Here is a 20071-nt window from a genome sequence, read left to right on the forward strand (position 1 = left end):
AAATCCAGTTTTACAAATGCTCATGTCAGAGTTTCAGTAAAACTTCAGTTCCACTTTATGGGACGTAAACATAAGAGACAGTCTGGGACTGCCTGAGTGCTGAAATAACAAGTTTCAGCTCTGACATTAAGCAGCATTCCTCTTTAATCCATCCTGCAGGAAAAACAAGCTCTCAGCACGGCAGCCAACCTCAGCGTCAACAACACCTAAAGCCGGGCGTTCTCCTCGCCAAGCTGTCAGACAGCAGATTGCTTCGCCACGCTGATAACTTGTGATTAAGTCACCTTCAAAAGTTCCTGCCCTAAAGCCTTAAATACGAGACACGAGCGCGTCAGCAGGACCAGACCAGAACGGCTTCTCACTTTTCCTAATGAGACCATGTGAGGGATATCTGGAAGAAACGTCAGTCACTCATGGGAAATCATTAGATTACAGCTCTGGACAAGACACAAGGATCCAGAAGTCCATTCTACGTCTTCTTGATGGAAGTCCAGGTATTTTCTGTGAAACGAGCTCAGAGTGAAAGGGGAGTTCCTGGAAACAGCCTGACGACTCAGCCTGTCAAAATCACAGTGTTTAGAGGCGTGATTGAGGGAAATCTCCCAGACAAGATGTGACGGCGAGCAGCTGGGAGGATTTCTGGAGCTGCAGAGGACAAACAGTGTGACTCACTGACTGACTGCATGGACATGTACCAGCAGACATCCTGCTCCGTCAGCTGCAACACAGCCAAGGACGCCGGGGGCAAAGTTTTCTACAATATTCATACTAAATATTCAAAAACACAATCGTTGCCAGAAGAACTCAGTGGAGGAAATACGTGGTGAAAAAGTGAGTTTAGAGTGACTTGATTGTGGACGCAGGAGGAGTCACAGATCTGGTGACTTCCAGAGCGGTTCGGGTTGACGCGGCAGCGAGGATGAAGAGGCTCCGCCTCCGATCAGTGCTTTGTCCCACTGGGGGGGGGTGACAGGGTGTGAGAGCTGGGGTGTGGAGGAGTTTGGACCGGTACGGAGGAGTCAGGCCATTTAAGACCTGGTCAGTCACTGAAGTGGATCCTCTGGAGGGGGGCTGACGGGGATCTGACGGGGATCTGACGGGGGGCTGACGGGGGGGGGGCTGACGGGGGGGCAAACGTGCAGCAGCTGAACCAAGACGTTCAGTCAAAAGTCTGACTTTTCTTTACATTTCCACCAAACTCATTGGCAGTGTTTCAACAATAAACATTACAAAACTACCATCATAGCTCTATAGAGTCACTCATCCCCGTCACTTCATTGCACCACAACATGAAAGGCCGGGAGACGGAGAGGAGTTGGAACATGTTAAAGGAACACGTCCCGCCTGCTTTCATCGGCCTCCAAACAAGAGAACTGACCGAGTTAGAAAGTTCAGTCTGCCGGGACACGCCTACAGTTCACTCAGCTACACAACACATTCACACCTTCACCTGGAGCACGACCAAACTGATGAGCTCACCGTTCTTTCACAAGGGTTTGCTCCACTCAGTGTGAACGATCGCTCCACATTCGATTCTACAGTTGTGAGGATGACATGAAGATTGTAGAACTGACCGTCTACCAGTGACTCCAGCGGACACAGCAAGTCTTTCTTCCACTTCCCAGACGGTTTCATTTCAGCCATCAGACAAACTTCATAACCTCCAAGGCCTTGAGGAACCAGCTTCAAGCCCCACGAGGAACCAGCTTCAAGCCCCTGGAGGAACTAGCTTCAAGACCCTCGAAGAACTAGCTTCAAGCCCCTCGAGGAACCAGCTTCAAGCCCCTCGAGGAACCAGCTTCAAGCCCCTTGAGGAACCAGCTTCAAGCCCCTCAAGGCACCAGCTTCAAGCCCCTTGAGGAACCAGCTTCAAGCCCCTTGAGGAACCAGCTTCAAGCCCCTCGAGGAACCAGCTTCAAGCCCCTTGAGGAACCAGCTTCAAGCCCCTCGAGGAGCCAGCTTCAAGCCCCTCGAGGCACCAGCTTCAAGCCCCTGGAGGAGCCAGCTTCAAGCCCCTCAAGGCACCAGCTTCAAGCCCCTTGAGGAACCAGCTTCAAGCCCCTCGAGGAGCCAGCTTCAAGCCCCTCGAGGCACCAGCTTCAAGCCCCTCGAGGAACCAGCTTCAAGCCCCTCGAGGAACCAGCTTCAAGCCCCTGGAGGAACCAGCTTCAAGCCCCTCGAGGAACCAGCGTCAAGCCCCTCGAGGCACCAGCTTCAAGCCCCTTGAGGAACCAGCTTCAAGCCCCTCGAGGAACCAGCTTCAAGCCCCTGGAGGAACCAGCTTCAAGCCCCTTGAGGAACCAGCTTCAAGCCCCTTGAGGAACCAGCTTCAAGCCCCTCGAGGCACCAGCTTCAAGCCCCTTGAGGAACCAGCTTCAAGCCCCTCGAGGAACCAGCTTCAAGCCCCTGGAGGAACCAGCTTCAAGCCCCTCGAGGAACCAGCTTCAAGCCCCTGGAGGAACCAGCTTCAAGCCCCTCGAGGAGCCAGCTTCAAGCCCCTGGAGGAACCAGCTTCAAGCCCCTCGAGGAGCCAGCTTCAAGCCCCTGGAGGAACCAGCTTCAAGCCCCTGGAGGAACCAGCTTCAAGCCCCTTGAGGAACCAGCTTCAAGACCCTCGAGGAGCAAAGTTTGGGAGTTTTGACAAGAAGCTGAAGGTCTCGGCTGCAGGAACCTCAGCGGGACGGAGGTGAAACCTTAAAACACATTGCAGGAGCAACGTGACACAAACGTCAGTCAGTTTGTTTCCTCCCCAGTGTAAAGAGAAAAAGCAACAGACTGGATCGACGGACGACCTCACATAGCGAGAGACCACAACTACACAAACAGGAAAATACTACATAAAATTATACTTCTGATAGCAAACTACTGATGAATATGTTTGATTGAAGCACCAACAGAAATTAATAGTTTCCATCTAAAGGAGGTGTTTTGTAAAAATAAAACCTTCAGTTATTGTTCTGGCAAATATTGCTAATGCTAATGCTAATGCTAATGCTGCTACTTTGAGTGGCTCAATACACCATCTAATGGTGAAAGCTTGTATTGCAAGAATAAACTGGCTAGAGCTGTGGTGCGTGTGTGTGTGTGTGTGTGTGTGTGTGTGTGTGTGTGTGTGTGTGTGTGTGTGTGTGTGTGTGTGTGTGTGTGTGTGTGTGTGTGTGTGTGTGTGTGTGTGTGTGTGTGTGTGTGTGTGTGTGTGTGTGTGTAAAAGTGCATCAGTGGTTGTTGAAGCTTCAGAAAGCTGAGCAGGTCTTCGACTAGAAAAATCACAAAATGAATCTTAATCTTCAAAACGTGTTTGTCAGCCTTGTTCGTCATTTTATTCAGAATGTTTCACTTTAACAGTGGAAACGGCTGATTTATTGAGGGGGACTCTGACTGGCCGCTCATGAAATGTGAACTGGAGCTGCACATCTGGAGGCAGTGACCCTGAGCGTCGGTTCGCTGGTTTGAATCCCAGCGGCAGGATGAAGGCATCCAGTGTAAAACCACTGACATGTAGGTTGTTGCAGTTTGTAGAAGTGCTGACCCTGTCTAACTGAACCGGGACACCATCCCACGTCTCAAACCACTGAAGAGACAGACGAGAGAGAATTTCAACAAATGAGTTCAAACCGTGGAGTGAAGACCTGCTTCTGCTTTTCCAAACTTTCAATCTTCTGAGTTTTAAGACTTGGATGATACTCTCAATGATACTCTCAATGCAGTACTTGTACACGGAAGTCCTAAATGACTGGCGGTGTTATGTGTTGCATGAGGAAACACACCAGCTGGATTCCAGCAGATTGACATGAGAAGAGAAGAGGAAAACACAGGAGCCGATGTTGATGGTTGAAAACCTCTTCTCAAGGCCTTCCGGCCACGGAGGAGCAAAGAGAAACATCCACTCCCCACAGCAGCCGACAGGCCACGCCCACCGAGGTCGTTTCCTGTTCATGGTCATGATCTGTGGCCACCAGCCTGCCGGTGAGCTTGATTCACACAGTGCCTGCATGCTGGTACCCAGAAGTACAGCAATCAGCCAAAACATTATGATGCTCTTCATCTTTCCATACATACCTGAGTACTGCGGATTCTGACAGCAGCTGTTCCTGCAGCCAGTCGGTTCAATCAAATCCTTCACTGCCCTCGGGCATCACTGAGCCCCGCCTCCTGCCACCTGACCACCTGCCACCTGACCATTTGACCACCAGGCCACCTGCCACCACACCACCTGACACCACACCACCTGCCACCAGACCACCACACCACCTGCCATCACACCACCTGACACCACACCACCTGCCACCAGGCAACCAGACCACCTGACCACCTGCCACCACACCACTTGTCCCTCACCACCTGCCACCAGGAAACCAGACCACCACACCACCTGCCACCAGGCAACCTGCTTCCAGACCACCAGGCCATCTGCCCCACACCACCTGCCACCACACCATCTGCCCCACACCACCTGCCACCACACCATCTGCCCCACACCACCTGCCACCTGCCACCACACCACCTGCCCCTCCTCCTTTGATAGCTGACAGCTCACAATAGCTGCAGTTTTGAAGATCTTCTGACTCAGTTGTTGTCAAACTCAGTCAAGCCTTTACACTGGAGTGTTCTTCTACTTCTGCTATCGACTTTGAGGATCAGTGTTCACTTGTTATATACCAGGGGGGCAAACCAGCAGCTCTTTGATCCATTACTGAAATCATGGGTGTACAGCTCTTCCTGCTATAGATAGTTCTGCTGAAAAACTGGGATTTTCTTGAGACACAATCGAATGCATCATTCAGCCTCTTGCTGAACAGGAACATAACGATGGGAGAATAAAGGACCGATAACAATGGAGCATGAATTAACAGAAATACTGAACTATTTGGTAAAACTATGCTAAACTTAGAAATAAAGTCCTGGGAAGTAACGTCCATAATCCTCTGGCCGCCAAAGCGTTTACACCGTCCACATCGTTAACAGACTCCACAGCGTTAACATACTCCACAGCGTTAAAAAACTCCATATTGTTAACACACTCCACAGCATTAACACACTCCACATTGTTAACACGCCCCACACCGTTAACACCCTCTACATCATTAACACAGTCCACAACATTAACATACTCCACAACATTAACATACTCCACAGCATTAACACACTCCACAGCGTTAACACCCTCTACAGCATTAACACCATCCACAGGGTTAACACACCCCATAGGGTTAACACACCCCACAGCTTTAACACTCTCCACAGGGTTAACACACCCCACATTGTTAACACACTCCACAGTGTTAACACACCCCACCTCGTTGACACACTCCACAGTGTTAACACACTCCACAGCGTTAACACACTCCACATTGTTGCTGTGGAGTGTGTTCACATTGTGGAGTGTGTTAGCGCTGTGGAGTGTGTTAACGCTGTGGACTGTGTTGTTGATATGGGGTGTGTTAACGCTGTGGAATGTGTCAATGCTGTGGAGTGTGTTAAGGATGTGGAGTGTGTTAACGATGTGGGGTGTGTTAATGCTGTGGGGTGTGTTAACGATATTGGGTGTGTTAACTGGAAAATGGATGGATGGATGGATGGACACTCCACAGGGTTAACACACACCATAGCATTAATACAGTCCACAGCGTTAACACACTATATCTGGTAGGCGGGGCTCGTTGGAGCTACTAGACATTACAGATCCGCCCCATGGAGCAGGGGCCACCAAAAGGAAAAGAATAGTGTTGATTGACAGTATTTCCATATTGAGCTCATTAACAGGCTCATCGTCCTCAGCAGGACCTGGTCTCAGGTCAGGGTCAACCGTAGTATTTCATCCACTTCTCTGGCCAGGCAGCGCGGGAAACATCCCAACCCTGGATTGAGTCACCATGGCCTCCAGGAGGTTGTGCTGGGTATGGGTTGTGGTTATAAACTCTCCACTGCCTTGTTGAGAAGAAATCCTCTAAAGCAGGGGTCTTCAAATCCGGGCCTGAATGGTTCAGGTCCCTCACAGGTGCGAGACACCTGAATGCAATAAGGGGCTCATTATTGGGCCGTTTCTCACAAGCTTTATTATTGCCTCAACATTAGATTGAGGTGTGCTGAAGCTGGGAGGACACAGCGGCTCTCCAGGCCTGGAGTTGAAGTCCTCTGCTCTATCGGATTCACAACAGGGGGGGTGCTGGCAGAACAAAGACCTGGACCTGGCTGCTCATTGAACCAGGTGTGAACCAGAGCAGCCTCATGGAAGCTCATCGTATCCTGAGTGACAACATATTAGGCTTGCTCTGGTTGCCCTGGTTGTCCTGGTTGCCCTGGTTGTCCTGGTTACCCTGGTTGTCCTGGTTACCCTGGTTGCCCTGGCTCCCCTCCCGTTGGAAAATGTCATTGTGCAGCTGATCTACAGACTGAAGGAGTACTGCAGTGTTGTCTGGACCCAGTGAGTACTAGTGAGTACTGCAGTGTTGTCTGGACCCAGTGAGTACTAGTGAGTGCTGCAGTGTTGTCTGGACCCAGTGAGTACTAGTGAGTACTGTAGTGTTGTCTGGACCCAGTGAGTACTAGTGAGTGCTGCAGTGTTGTCTGGACCCAGTGAGTACTAGTGAGTACTGCAGTGTTGTCTGGACCCAGTGAGTACTAGTGAGTACTGCAGTGTTGTCTGGACCCAGTGTGGCCTGGCGGTGGAGGAAGCTACGGTTGCTAATGGCTGCACACAAGGTAATGTTGTTGCCTCCCCTCTGGCCTGGAACTTGTGTGGTTGCTCGCTGTCCAATGATGTTTCTCCCTCTTCGTCATCCTCATCCTCATCCTCATCTTCTCAGCCTCTGCTTGTTTGGGATCTATTGTTCCAAAGGACATGAACTTTCCTATAGGCTCGATTTATTGACCCCCAGTTCTGATTGGTGTGTTAACAATGTTTATGCTGAGTGTTTTCACCTGGAGAGGGGTGTGGTCTCTGAGTTCCGGTTATGTAGAGAGGGGCGTGGTCTCTGAGTTCAGGTTATGTAGAGAGGGGTGTGGTCTCTGAGTTGAGGTTATGTAGAGAGGGGCGTGGTCTCTGAGTTCAGGTTATGTAGTGAGGGGTGTGGTCTCTGAGTTCAGGTTATGTAGAGAGGGGCGTGGTCTCTGAGTTCAGGTTATGTAGAGAGGGGTGTGGTCTCTGAGTTCAGGTTATGTAGAGAGGGGTGTGGTCTCTGAGTTGAGGTTATGTAGAGAGGGGTGTGGTCTCTGAGTTGAGGTTATGTAGAGAGGGGCGTGGTCTCTGAGTTGAGGTTATGTAGAGAGGGGTGTGGTCTCTGAGTTCAGGTTATGTAGAGAGGGGCGTGGTCTCTGAGTTGAGGTTATGTAGAGAGGGGCGTGGTCTCTGAGTTCAGGTTATGTAGAGAGGGGCGTGGTCTCTGAGTTGAGGTTATGTAGAGAGGGGTGTGGTCTCTGAGTTCAGGTTATGTAGAGAGGGGCGTGGTCTCTGAGTTGAGGTTATGTAGAGAGGGGCGTGGTCTCTGAGTTCAGGTTATGTAGAGAGGGGTGTGGTCTCTGAGTTGAGGTTATGTAGAGAGGGGCGTGGTCTCTGAGTTCAGGTTATGTAGGTTGTGCCGAAAGCCTTTTGATATTGAGACGTGTGGAATCAGGTGAATTGTGTGTCTGGTTCTGGGAACGGCGGAGAGGTTTGGGTCTCCGTGCTCCAGGAACCAGGGTTGTGTGTTTCAGCAATGGAGATGAGCGGTCATCTCACCGGTGGGTGCTGCAGCGCCTGCTTCTGGTGGTCACGCCGCTGCCGCAGCTGCGGCTGCACTGGCCGTACGGACCCCAGGCCTCCCAGCGGTCTCCTCCAGGCGCCTGCACACAAAGCAGCTGCTCAGCCGCCGCCTCGCCACTCCAAGCATCATCAGCCTCTCTCGTCACAGAACCAACACTTTAACACGACCGGGATTCTTTTTGGAGGCTGAAGCTACAAACGTATGTCGTTTCCATGGAAACGTCTCCCTTGGCCAGTGACTCATGAGCTGTGAACTGGAGCTGACTGACCTGGTGAGTTCACCATTAATCTTGATAACTTCTTGCTGGGGCATCTTTTGAAAATGAAATCTTAAACGTCATTTATTCTTTCATTTGAATGACGTGACAGAATAAGCAGTTTGCATTTTGGATGATTGATTATTCATTTATGAATCAAAAAGTGCAGTTTTAATGTGAAAAGCCATCTCTATTGATACATTCATAGTTGATTTTTTATCCATATTTGCTCTTGAAATGTTGAATAAAAAGTTACTCAGCTGTTATTAAAGGACTCAAGTTTACCAAATATAGGAGACAAATAACATAGAAACCTGATACTCCATTACTAGTATTTGTTTAGTTTTTTTGTGACCGTTTACTTATTCTATTTCATCACATTATATTGAGCCAACCCTAATATTTACCGTTTATTATCCTGCTGGTACTTTTTCATTATTATTATTTGTCAGTTTTTATAAGTGTGAAGCTGTGATTGTTACTTCAAGATATTCAGAAATGGAATTTATATATACATGTGTGTGGTGTATTAATACTGTATTATATGTGCATTAAGTTTGACCTTGTAGACTTGCCGTAGTTAGCTCTTGTGTGCCTACGGCGCATGTCTTTGGGGAGGCAGCTTGTTAACCCCCTTGTATCACCTTGTCTATGTTGCTCCCAGATATCTGAATAATAAGTAGTGAAACGCGTGCCTCGCCTCGTTATTGAAGAACACCACAGTGTGTGTGTGTGTGTGTGTGTGTGTGTGTGTGTGTGTGTGTGTGTGTGTGTGTGTGTGTGTGTGTGTGTGTGTGTGTGTGTGTGTGCGTGTGTGTGTAGAGGTGGGAGAGCGTTGGTACCATGAACACTGGCGCCAGCAGCAGTTGAAGGATCACCAGAGGCAGAAGCATCTTCATTGTTCCCTGGAAAAGGAGGAAGTTCATTACTAGTGAAGATCATTTCTCCTCCTTTCCAGAAACAAGCCGGAGCGACCAGGAGGAACGTCTGTCTGGAGGCCGACGCCCACAAACCTGTGAAGTCATCGATGATGAAGAGCAGACAAACGCTGACTCATGTTAATGGTCCCTCCCTGAAATGTTTCCAGGTGAATCAATCAGTCTGACGATTTTAGAGCTGGGGTGGTTTTCCTCAGAGCCGCCCTGTAGTACCTTATACTGGTACTACAGTACTGGTACTACAGTACTGGTACTACAGTCATGACCTTATACTGGTGCTTAAGTACTGGTACTACAGTAATGACCTTATACTGGTACTACAGTAATGCCCTTATACTGCTACCACAGTAATGACCTTATACTGTTACTAAAGTACTGGTACTACAGTAATGACCTTATACTGATACAACAGTAATGACCTTATACTGGTACTACAGTACTGGTACTACAGTAATGACCTTATACTGGTGCTACAGTAATGTCCTTATACTGGTACTACAGTACTGGTACTACAGTAATGACCTTATACTGGTACTACAGTAATTACCTTATACTGGTACTACAGTACTGGTACTACAGTTATGACCTTATACTGGTGCTACAGTAATGTCCTTATACTGGTACTACAGTAATGACCTTATACTGCTACCACAGTAATGACCTTATACTGGTACTACAGTACTGGTACTACAGTAATGACCTTATACTGGTACTACAGTAATGACCTTATACTGGTACTACAGTACTGGTACTACAGTAATGACCTTATACTGCTACCACAGTAATGACCTTATACTGGTACTACAGTACTGGTACTACAGTATCAGCTCACTGCAACAACCTTTAGATGACATTTTAAATTGATTCTAAAGTCGGTGTTCAGGGAGCTGCAAGGCAGCCTGTCCAAGTGGGATTTCAACCAGCAAACTAAGTAAGCTGTAACCAGTAAGCTTCTCTAACCTCCTCAGGAAATAGTCCATGTTTAACTAGTTGTCCTGGAATGACATTGAACAACTTCATGGATTGTCGACATTTTCCAGTTTCACCAAAATGTCCCCCACCTTCAAACCTGTGAGCGTCTCTGTTGAACCTGTGAGGGTCCGACCCAAGACCTGGGATCAGATAGACAGGGGACTGGAGTGTACCTGTCCTCACCTGTCCTCTCCTGTACAGCTGCACCTGTCCTCACCTGTCCACACCTGTCTACACCTGTCCTGACCTGTCCTCCCCTGTACAGCTGTACCTGTCCTCACCTTTCCTCTCCTGCACAGCTGTACCTGTCCTCACCTGTCCTCACCTGTCCTGTCCTGACCTCTCCTGTACAGCTGTGCCTGTCCTCACCTGTCCTCACCTGTCCTCACCTGTCCGACCTTGCACAGGATCAAGAGGTGAGACGATGGACAGGGAGACAGGTGAATCAGCTTCAGTCCCTGGACTGAATTCTAAAAATCAAAGTCACAGCGAGGCAAATGGTCCGAATGCACCAAGGTGATATTGGAACCAGGTGAGAACTGTGGATCCTCACCTGTTCTGGTCAGGGGGACACCTTTAATCTGCGCTTGTCAAAGAAAAGCGTCATGAGACTTTAGAGGCCAGAGCAGCAGGATTGTTCTGATTGGTTGTAGAGACCAGTGACCCTCCAGAGAAACTCAAGAAGAAGTCACTCTGTTTGTCTCCGAGAAGAGACACCCCACGATGGAGGCTGCTCACCAGGGAAAGATACTACACATACACACACACACACACACACACACACACACACACACTCGCGCAGACACGCACACACACACACACACACGCGCAGACACGCACACGCACACGCACACACACACACACACACACACACACACACACACACACACACACACACACACACACACGCACACGCACACAGATTGTGCAAAAACACCCACATTGAGCAACTCTCCTGGTGTAATCTGTCTGGGTGGTAATCTGAGCCTGCTCTGCCTGGACCCGCAGAAAAACACACTTCTGAGTCTCTGTTACCCAAACCAAGACAGTGACGGGTAGAGCAGAGGCAAATCCTGGGGGGGGTTGGGGGGGGGTAATTTCCCTTCTAACAGGTCAGTTACTGTATTTCTTTGGTGGTGTAAAGACGCTTATGACTTCTGATATTTTAGGTTGGTTGTGATTCTTCAGATCAAAGGTGATCAAATGATCCTCAGCAGCTTAAAGGGTGAAAACAGGAAGTATCGTAGTGTCGTCTCTTATCTTAGAATAACTTTTACTTCACTTTTATGGGTCAATGAAGTAATATCTGGAGCTCTGAGTTTTCACCAAGTGGATCTCCGTCTTCTCTTTTCTCCTCGAACCTCCTCCTCTGGGTCTGGTTCTACAGGTTCCTCCTCCTCTGGGTCTAGTTCTACAGGTTCTTTCTCCTCTGAGTCTAGTTCTACAGGTTCCTCTTCCTCCTCCTCTGGGTCTGGTTCTACAGGTTCCTCCTCCTCTGGGTCTGGTTCTACAGGTTTCTCCTCCTCTGGGTCTAGTTCTACAGGTTCCTCCTCCTCTGGGTCTGGTTCTACAGGTTCCTCCTCCTCCTCCTCCTCCTCCTCCTCCTCCTCCTCCTCCTCCTCCTCCTCTGGGTCTGGTTCTACAGGTTCCTCTTCCTCCTCCTCTGGGTCTGGTTCTACAGGTTCCTCCTCCTCTGAGTCTGGTTCTACAGGTTCCTTCTCCTCTGGGTCTGGTTCTACAGGTTCCTCTTCCTCCACCTCTGGGTCTGGTTCTACAGGTTCCTCCTCCTCTGGGTCTAGTTCTACAGGTTTCTCCTCCTCTGGGTCTGGTTCTACAGGTTATTTCTCCTCTGAGTCTGGTTCTACAGGTTCCTCCTCCTCTGGGTCTGGTTCTACAGGTTCCTCTTCCTCCTCCTCTGGGTCTGGTTCTACAGGTTCCTCCTCCTCTGGGTCTAGTTCTACAGGTTCCTCCTCCTCTGAGTCTGGTTCTACAGGTTCCTCCTCCTCCTCTGAGTCTGGTTCTACAGGTTCCTCCTCCTCTGGGTCTAGTTATATAGGTTTCTCCTCCTCTGGGTCTAGTTCTACAGGTTTCTCCTCCTCTGGGTCTGGTTCTACAGGTTCCTACTCCTATGGTTCTGGTTCTACAGGTTCCTCCTCCTCTGGGTCTGGTTCTACAGGTTCCTCCTCCTCCTCCTCCTCTGGTTCTGCAGGTCTCATGCTGGGTTTCTCATTAAAGACTGTGTTGTGTTCACCACTATATAAATAAAGTTGAATTGAATTAACATACAGAGTGACGTCAGTGAAATCAAGGAGCTGATCATGTGTGTCCTGATTTAACCTGCAGGTGGATTCCTGCCTCCTGATGTCTGAACTGGTCCAGAAAATAACTAAAGGAGTTTAAAGAGGCTCGTCCAAGTTGGTTTTTTTAAAATAACTGCATCTAATGTAAAATGGAAAAATACTGAAAGACGCCAGCGGCTTGTTTGGTCTCATCCAAGGTCCAAACATTTTCAACATTACAATCAGCTACTAAGTATTTTATTTATACTATATTTATATATAAACAACTTGAAGAGACAAACTATTATTACAAGTTGTTTTATATACAGTTAGGATTAGTTATATAATAATATCTATTGCAACCAGTCGGTGTTGAGCTTTGTTAAGTAATACAGATACTTTAAAAGCTCATATCCTTCATCAAACACAGAGGAACCAAAAACATCCAATATTAGAAGGTATAACCTGCATTTCACTGCAATATTTTCTCTTCGGAGGTTCTACGTTTCTCTCCTGGAAAATAAAAGATGATGAACACAAACAGTTCGTAATGACGTGCAGCGCTTCTCTTCTAAAACCTGCAGCTCCAGGCGCTTTAATCCAAACTAATGAACAATTATTCATCAGCCAGGAAGGGCAGGCTCAGTCCTGTCAGTGTGTGTGTGTGTGTGTGTGTGTGTGTGTGTGTGTGTGTGTGTGTGTGTGTGTGTGTGTGTGTGTGTGTGTGTGTGTGTGTGTGTGTGTGTGTGTGTGTGTGTGTGGAAGCGAAGCGACGCCTCACATGAACTTTTTCTCCTAAAACGAGTCAAACGTTAAAAAGTTAATCTTCACAACAGTTCAGGAGGAAAAGTTCATCGCTCGAGAGGAAGACGCGTTTCCCTTCATCGCTCTAGTGAAATAAAGTTTTAACCAAATCTAGTTTTAACGAAAGATGGTGAGACTCACCTCTTCAGGAGAAACGAGCTGCTTCCTGCGGAGCTTCGACTGAAGACGGTCTGAACCGGGAGGAGGAGAGGACCGCTATAAGAGGAGGTCCCCCCCTCCCTCCGTCCACTCCCCCCTCCCCCCCCCCCCCTCCCCCCTTCAGGAGGAGGAGAGGACCGCTATAAGAGGAGGTCCCCCCCACCCTCCGTCCACTCCCCCCTCCCCCCTCCCTCCCCCCTTCAGGAGGAGGAGAGGACCGCTATAAGAGGAGGAGGAGGAGAGAAAGTCCTGTTGGTTAAACCTCCCCAGTTCCTGTTTGAGCTTCTTCACTCTACTGGTTGTTTTCATCCTCCAGAGCACTCTCTCTCTCTCTCTCTCTCTCTCTCTCTCTCACTCACACACTCTCACTCTCTCTCTCGCTCTCTCTCTCTCTCTCTCTCTCTCTCTCTCTCTCTCTCTCTCTCTCTCTCTCTCTCTCACTCACACACTCTCACTCTCTCTCTCTCTCTCTCACTCACACACTCTCACTCTCTCTCTCTCACTCACACACTCTCACTCTCTCTCGCTCTCTCTCTCACTCTCTCTCTCTCTCTCTCTCACACTCACACACTCTCACTCTCTCTCGCTCTCTCTCTCACTCTCTCTCTCCCCTCTCTCACTCACACACTCTCACTCTCTCTCACTCTCTCACCCCCTCTCTCTCTCCCCCCTCCTCTCACTCTCTCTCTCACTCCCCCCTCTCTCTCTCTCTCTCACTCTCTCTCTCCAGTAGTAGTCATTGTCAGTAGAATCATCAGTTGAGAATATTTACTCATTTTAATTTATTGAATCAGAATCCAGTAACAGTGGAGGGTCGACCACCACAGGTCCACTCTCAATCATCCCTGTCACGTGACCTCCACTCTCACTCATCCCTGTCACGTGACCTCCACTCTCACTCATCCCTGTCACGTGACCTCAGGCTCACTACAAGGAGGGGTGGGGATATCAAGTACAGACTTCTTCCTGCAGACTTGTTTGTTCCTCATCCAGTCCAGTTTATTGTCCTCCACAGCGCCCCTGATGGAGGACGGAGGACATTACACTGTTTCTCTGTGGCGGCCTGCTGGGAATCAAACCAGCAACTGAAATGAAATGAGTCTCTGTCTCCTGGAAGTTGTAAGGTTTTTCTTTTCCTTTCTCCGTCTCCGCCCGGCCGTGGTCGTCCTCCGAGACATTCCGTCCCTGCCGTGAAGACGAATAGGAGACAGAGACGTTCCAGGACTTCCTCACTTTGTGATTCTTGTTGCGTCTCAGTGAAACTTTATTCCTCCGGGCTGGAAACATCCGCTGCTTCACAGGAAGACGGACGCAATAAGACAACGACACAAACAAAATATACAAATATATTTAACACGACAAAAGAAATGTAAATATTAACTTTAGAACATAAAAGATCAGGTTTCAGTCGATAGGAAATATATAAAACAAAACAATGGAATGTCAACATGGCAAAGGAAAAGATCCAACTAGTAATAAAGACCAGATAAAACTGTTTTTAAAGAAAAACTAAATGAAGTAGTAAAGAAGCAAATGAAATAAAATCATTTGAAAATGATCCAAGATGAAATAATAGACTAAATGAGTTTTTAGGGAATTTATCTAAATATTGTTTTTCTACTAGTGGAAAGTAAAGTAACCTAAGAAACCCATAGTTTGATTGAAGAACTGTATGTACGTATGTGTATTCGTTATGTTTTCATACTTTGCTGTATAAATTCCAGTGAGAACCAGAAAACAAAGCCAAACATTCTCTCTCTCTCTCTCTCTCTCTCTCTCTCTCTCTCTCTCTCTCTCTCTCTCTCTCTCTCTCATGGCTTCTCGTTCCACTGCCCCCTACAGGCCTGGCTGCTCATAGCAGCTCTGAACCAGGTGGACCTGTGGATCCATGTCAGTGGAGATTTTTGTAAACGTGGGAGGAAATATCAGTTTTTGTAAAAACCTGGGTACGTGTAAACGTGTCCTTAGATAAAACTAGAGACGACCTGAGGACTGAAGCTTTTCCAGATACGTCTGTTTTTTTTTATTCTTCTGGATGTTCGATTTTTACAGTTTTTGTAAATAAAGGTTTTTCAACAGTTTGCAACTCAAGCCATGGAGTCTTGTTGTAGTGAGTCAAACGTCTGAGAGCAAGAAGCAGGAATGTGATGAAACGTCAAACATGTTTTACCAACAGATCGTTTTATTGTGAAGCGACAGAAAGAGGTTGAACAGTCACACGTTTAGGGTTTTCTTGGCTCTGAGCCAGTGTGAATGGAGGCGCCTTCAAGTCTCATTTCCCAAAAGGTCGAGGCCAGAGGAGGATAATCCCGTATTTTTAGCATTTGAGTAGCCAAGTGTCAAGAATAGATGGCCGCCCACTTAAAAGACAACACGCAGTGACTACAATCTTTACGGTACGGAGCGTCCCGCTGCTCTTCTAATTATAGAAGTCTAATGAGTACAATGTCCAAACAGAAACTTCGCCCACTTTAAAAACTGTTTTTCTTTTCCACATCCACGGTTCCTGGAGACCTTCCGTTGGATTCCTGGTCATTAAGTCTAGCCATGACTTTAAAAGGAGCTGCAAGCCACAGGATATAAGTTAACATTTAAATTACTAAGCTTTACGTTCAGCCTCCCATAAATGTACACATATGTTCTCGTCAAAGAAAGTGGCTGTGCCCAGTTTAGCCGCCCGCCCACCCAGTCTTTAGGAACGTTCTGCAACAAGCAGTGAGATTTTCTCCGGGGGCCCGGGCCGCTGGGTTTCCCGGGGTTTGGTGTCGGCGTGGCCCTCAGAGCTGCCGGCTGAGCTTCTGCGCCTGCCTCTCCTTGGCGTTGAAGGCGTACTTTGTGTCCTGGAGCTGTTCTATAATCTCCTTGGCCTCCTTCATGTCCGCAGCCAGCTGGTTGTACTTCTCCACCAGCTCCTGGTTCTCTCTGCGGAGCTCCACCACCAGCTGGCTCAGCTCCTCGCTCTGCTTCCCACAGTGCAGCTTCAGCTGCTCCATCTCCGACAGAGTCTCCTCCATGCGCTTCACCAGGCTCTCCAGCTTGTCCTTTGACATCTTGTCACTCCTTGGTCGAGTCTTTCAGGCTTGCAGCTCAGCGTCTTCTCTCCGGGCTGCTCAGTGTCTCTGCGGTTCCACAACGATTAATGAAGCCTAATCCTCCGTTTCATGCTGGGCTCACATGGAGCAGACGGCCCCGTCTGAACAGTAATCCCCTGAGCCGAGCTATCCTGGGAAACCTCCAGCGCACACAGGTGTGGCTACGTCAGCTCCACCTGGAGGGACAGTGACCGACGGCTTTCACCTGATCACTCTGAAGCTGCAACCAACGGAACCCACGCAAATATCTGAACACAGAACCTTTTAACCCTCAGCTTCGGTGGACCTTTCTATCCTCCCAACTTTGAACATGGCTGGACGGTGGGGGTCTGTTCCAGTGTGGAAGGTGGGGGTCTGTTCCAGTGTGGACAGAAGGGTTCTGTTCCAGTGTGGACGGTGGGGGTCTGTTCCAGTGTGGACGGTGGGGTTCTGTTCCAGTGTGGACGGTGGGGGTCTGTTCCAGTGTGGACGGTGGGGTTCTGTTCCAGTGTGGACGGTGGGGGTCTGTTCCAGTGTGGACGGTGGGGTTCTGTTCCGGTCGGTGCAGTTTGCATGTTCCTCCTGCAGGAACATCAGTGTTCCCAGAGTACCCCCAAAGATTATTTATTGACTCTACATTGTAACACGCTTTCCCATTGAAGTATTTCTACAGGTTCATCTCTCGCTTCTGACCTGGTCTCTTGTTCAGGAATGTCTTGACCCCAGGAAGCCACATTAGGATCCCATGTCTAGGATTGGTCAGTGCCTAGTGGCTCTTGATGCTCTGACTCCAGCCTCAGTCCGTCCTTGTCCAGCATTTTGCTGGACAGTCCTGTCCAGGCTGCGCTCCTCCCTTTTGCTGCTGCACCTTTTCCTCCCACTCCACCTTCTCTGGACATGCTTGGATCCAGCACTCTGAACAAGCAGCTTCTTTAGCAAGGACCTCTAGTGGACGGTATCAATGACTGTCTCCTGGACATCTGTCCAGTCAGCAGTCTTCCCCATGATCGTGTCGCCTCCTGACCCAGACTGAGACCATTTAAAGGCTCAGGGAACCTTTGCAGGGGTTTGGACTTCATTATCTGGTGAGGGTGAGACACCAGGACTTTACAAAACTCAACTTTTCCACAATATTCTCATTTTCTGAGACTCTGAATTTGGGGTTTTCACTCTGTAAGCCATCATCATCAACATTTCAAGAAATAAAGGCTTGAAATGTTTCACTCTATGTGTCATGAGCCGAGATCATATCTGGGTTTGACTTTCTGAAATGAGTGACGAAAAAATAGTGAACATTTTCATGATATTCTCATTTTTTGAGACGTACCTGTAAATCCAACATTCCCAGCCGTTGCCGCTGCCGTACGTCCTGGACATCAGGACAAGTACAAAGGAACCAACACATTTACAACCAGCAGCAATACAGAAGCACCACATACCCCACATGCATGATGGAGTAAACCGGAGCGTGCCCAGGGAGAACATGAAGCTCTTCTTACCACTCAGACCGAGTTGCTCCATGAGAAAGAGCCGTTGGTGCTAAAGTTAGAGCAGAACCGCATTATACCAGTTTATTCAAAATGCTGATGGGACTGCTGTAAATGATGGTTCCCTGCACTGTGCAATCATGTTCGGGTTAATGACTGAATGACAGAAGTTCTGATCAGAACTATTCCACACATAAACATCAAAGACAAAATGAGCAAAAACAAAGCTGGTTTGTGAAGTAGGTGGAGAACGCAGACGCTCCGTCACAGCAGGAGTAAACTGGGACCCGGAGAACGAGCAGAACGAGCAGAACGAGCAGAACGAGCAGAACGAGCAGAACGAAGCTCAAAGCACAGAAACCAGATGTTTCTCACAGCTGTGTGAGATTGTGTAGCTCTAGTTCATGTACATCTACCACCTGCCTCCAGAGGAGCTTGACGCTTTAGATTTCCTTCCTGATCGGGTTCCTCCTCGCTGGGAGTGACGCCGGTCGGGTTCGTGGTGGACAGAACCGAGCCTTTGTGAGGACCTGGAGGGGATCAGTGGTCCAGGGAGGCCTGGCCAGGGGCCGACAGGACGTCACTCTGGAGGCCAAACCTGGCTGCTGCCACACCGTGCCACTGTCCGCCCCGAGCGGCCCCCATCAGGGGCAGCTGACGCCAGTAGGCGGAGTCTCCAGAGCGGTGGGCCAACGGTTCTGTGAGCCAGTTGGCACCAGGGGGACGGAGAGCAGGATGCCAGCTCCGGCACGCCAAGGAATTCCCACAATGTTCCCACTGCCTGGAGAGACTCTGCATCACATGACGCAGCAAAGACAAACACATTTTGTTACCGTGTGAAAGGATGGAGGCTGGCGGAGGGCTGCTGACCTCTGACCTCTGGTCCTCCACACCAAACCAGACGGCTGGACCCACCTCGGTCCCCCTCCCAGCTTCACCTGCCTGGTACACCTCTAATGGGTGGAGACCAGGTGGAGTCCTGATCAGATGACTTCTGTGGAGGTGAAGCAGCTCCACCTGGAGTCTCTCCTGATGCATGAACTCCATCACGAAGAGTGATGCCTCCACCCAGCGGAGGAAAGTCACTTCAGACGCTGGTTTCCTCCACCTCATTCTGTCATGATCACAGTGAGGGTGGAGGTGATCTGTGGGAGTGGAGGTGAGCAGTGAGGGTGGAGGTGATCCATTGTTCATGATCACAGTGATGGTGGAGGTGATTTGTGGGGGTGGAGGTGATCTGTGGGAGTGGAGGTGAGCAGTGAGGGTGGAGGTGATCCATTGTTCATGATCACAGTGAGGGTGGAGGTGAGCAGTGAGGGTGGAGGTGATCCATTGTTCATGATCACAGTGAGGGTGGAGGTGATGACAGTGGGGGTGGAGGTCTACACCGACTAGTAAACAGAGCTTTGCACTACAACATATAATAGTAATGAATAGTTTTATATAAAACTTTTCCGGAGACTCAAAGACGTTTTCCATTGCATGATTCATTCCCTCCGTACTGGATGGTGGTAAAAGACGTAGGTAGCCACAGCTGCTCTTGAGCAGACTGACGGAGGTGAGGCTGACATTTTGTGCAATCGGCCCCCTCTCACACTGCGTTCACACAGGTAGTTCAGGGTTCAACGTCTTGCCCAAGGACACTTTGGTATGTGGGCAGGCAGATGGGAATCGAACCGGCAACCTTCCAATTGGGAGACGACTGATCTGCCAACCGAGCCTCAACAGCTGATAGTGACTGAATTACTGCCACCATCTGTCAGAATCTGTGGATCCTTCCCCATCCTCCATCACTCCATCTATCCTCATCACTCCTCCACCACTCCCCCATCCTCCATCACTCCTGCGTCTTTCCTCCATCACTCCTCCATCACTCATCATTGCTCCATCTATCCCCATCACCCCTCCATTTATCCTCCATCCCTCCTCCGTCTATCCTCATCACTCCTCCATCACTTGAACAATGTGACGTTGTGCTGAACAAAATGACAAACAACAGAAAAACCTTTTTTGTTTTGTTTATAAAAAAAGAACAAAATCTGAATGAGAAGAACTTTTCATAACACGTAAGCATGTGAGACGAACCGAACCGGGACGTGATCGAGTCCTTTCCTCCTCAGTCTGGAGGACAGAATCAAATAACTGGGTTTACTACTGAGCTCCACTCCGTCACCCTCACTCTCCATTCTATTAGGGTGGGTGGGTGTGTGTGTGGGTGTGTGTGTGTGTGTGTGTGTGTGTGTGTGTGTGTGTGTGTGTGTGTGTGTGTGTGTGTGTGTGTGGTTTTTGGAGGGAATCTTTCGTGTTCTATTATTCCTGGTGTCCCGTCATGCGGGCGGCGCCACTGCTGGTGACGGAGGAGG

At 49.0% G+C, this 20071-nt stretch overlaps 1 protein-coding gene across 3 annotated transcripts in view; it reads right to left on the reverse strand.

Annotated features, from left to right (window-relative positions):
- The window catches only part of paplna (papilin a, proteoglycan-like sulfated glycoprotein), a 49121-nt gene extending 35943 nt beyond the window's left edge, over nucleotides 1-13178 (reverse strand). For all 3 annotated transcript variants that reach the window (XM_080480101.1, XM_080480100.1, XM_080480099.1), the window contains exons 1-3: nucleotides 13133-13178; nucleotides 8841-8903; nucleotides 7718-7821 (exon numbers count right to left, since the gene is read on the reverse strand). In XM_080480101.1, coding sequence (XP_080336227.1) covers nucleotides 7718-7821; nucleotides 8841-8897 — 161 coding nt within the window. In that variant the 5' untranslated portion in view covers nucleotides 8898-8903; nucleotides 13133-13178. The remainder of the gene's footprint in view (nucleotides 1-7717; nucleotides 7822-8840; nucleotides 8904-13132) is intronic.
- Between the last annotated feature and the right edge of the window lie 6893 nt (nucleotides 13179-20071).

The sequence above is a fragment of the Lipophrys pholis genome (genome assembly GCF_963383615.2).
Source record: "Lipophrys pholis genome assembly, chromosome: 14".
NCBI lineage: Eukaryota > Metazoa > Chordata > Actinopteri > Blenniiformes > Blenniidae > Lipophrys > Lipophrys pholis.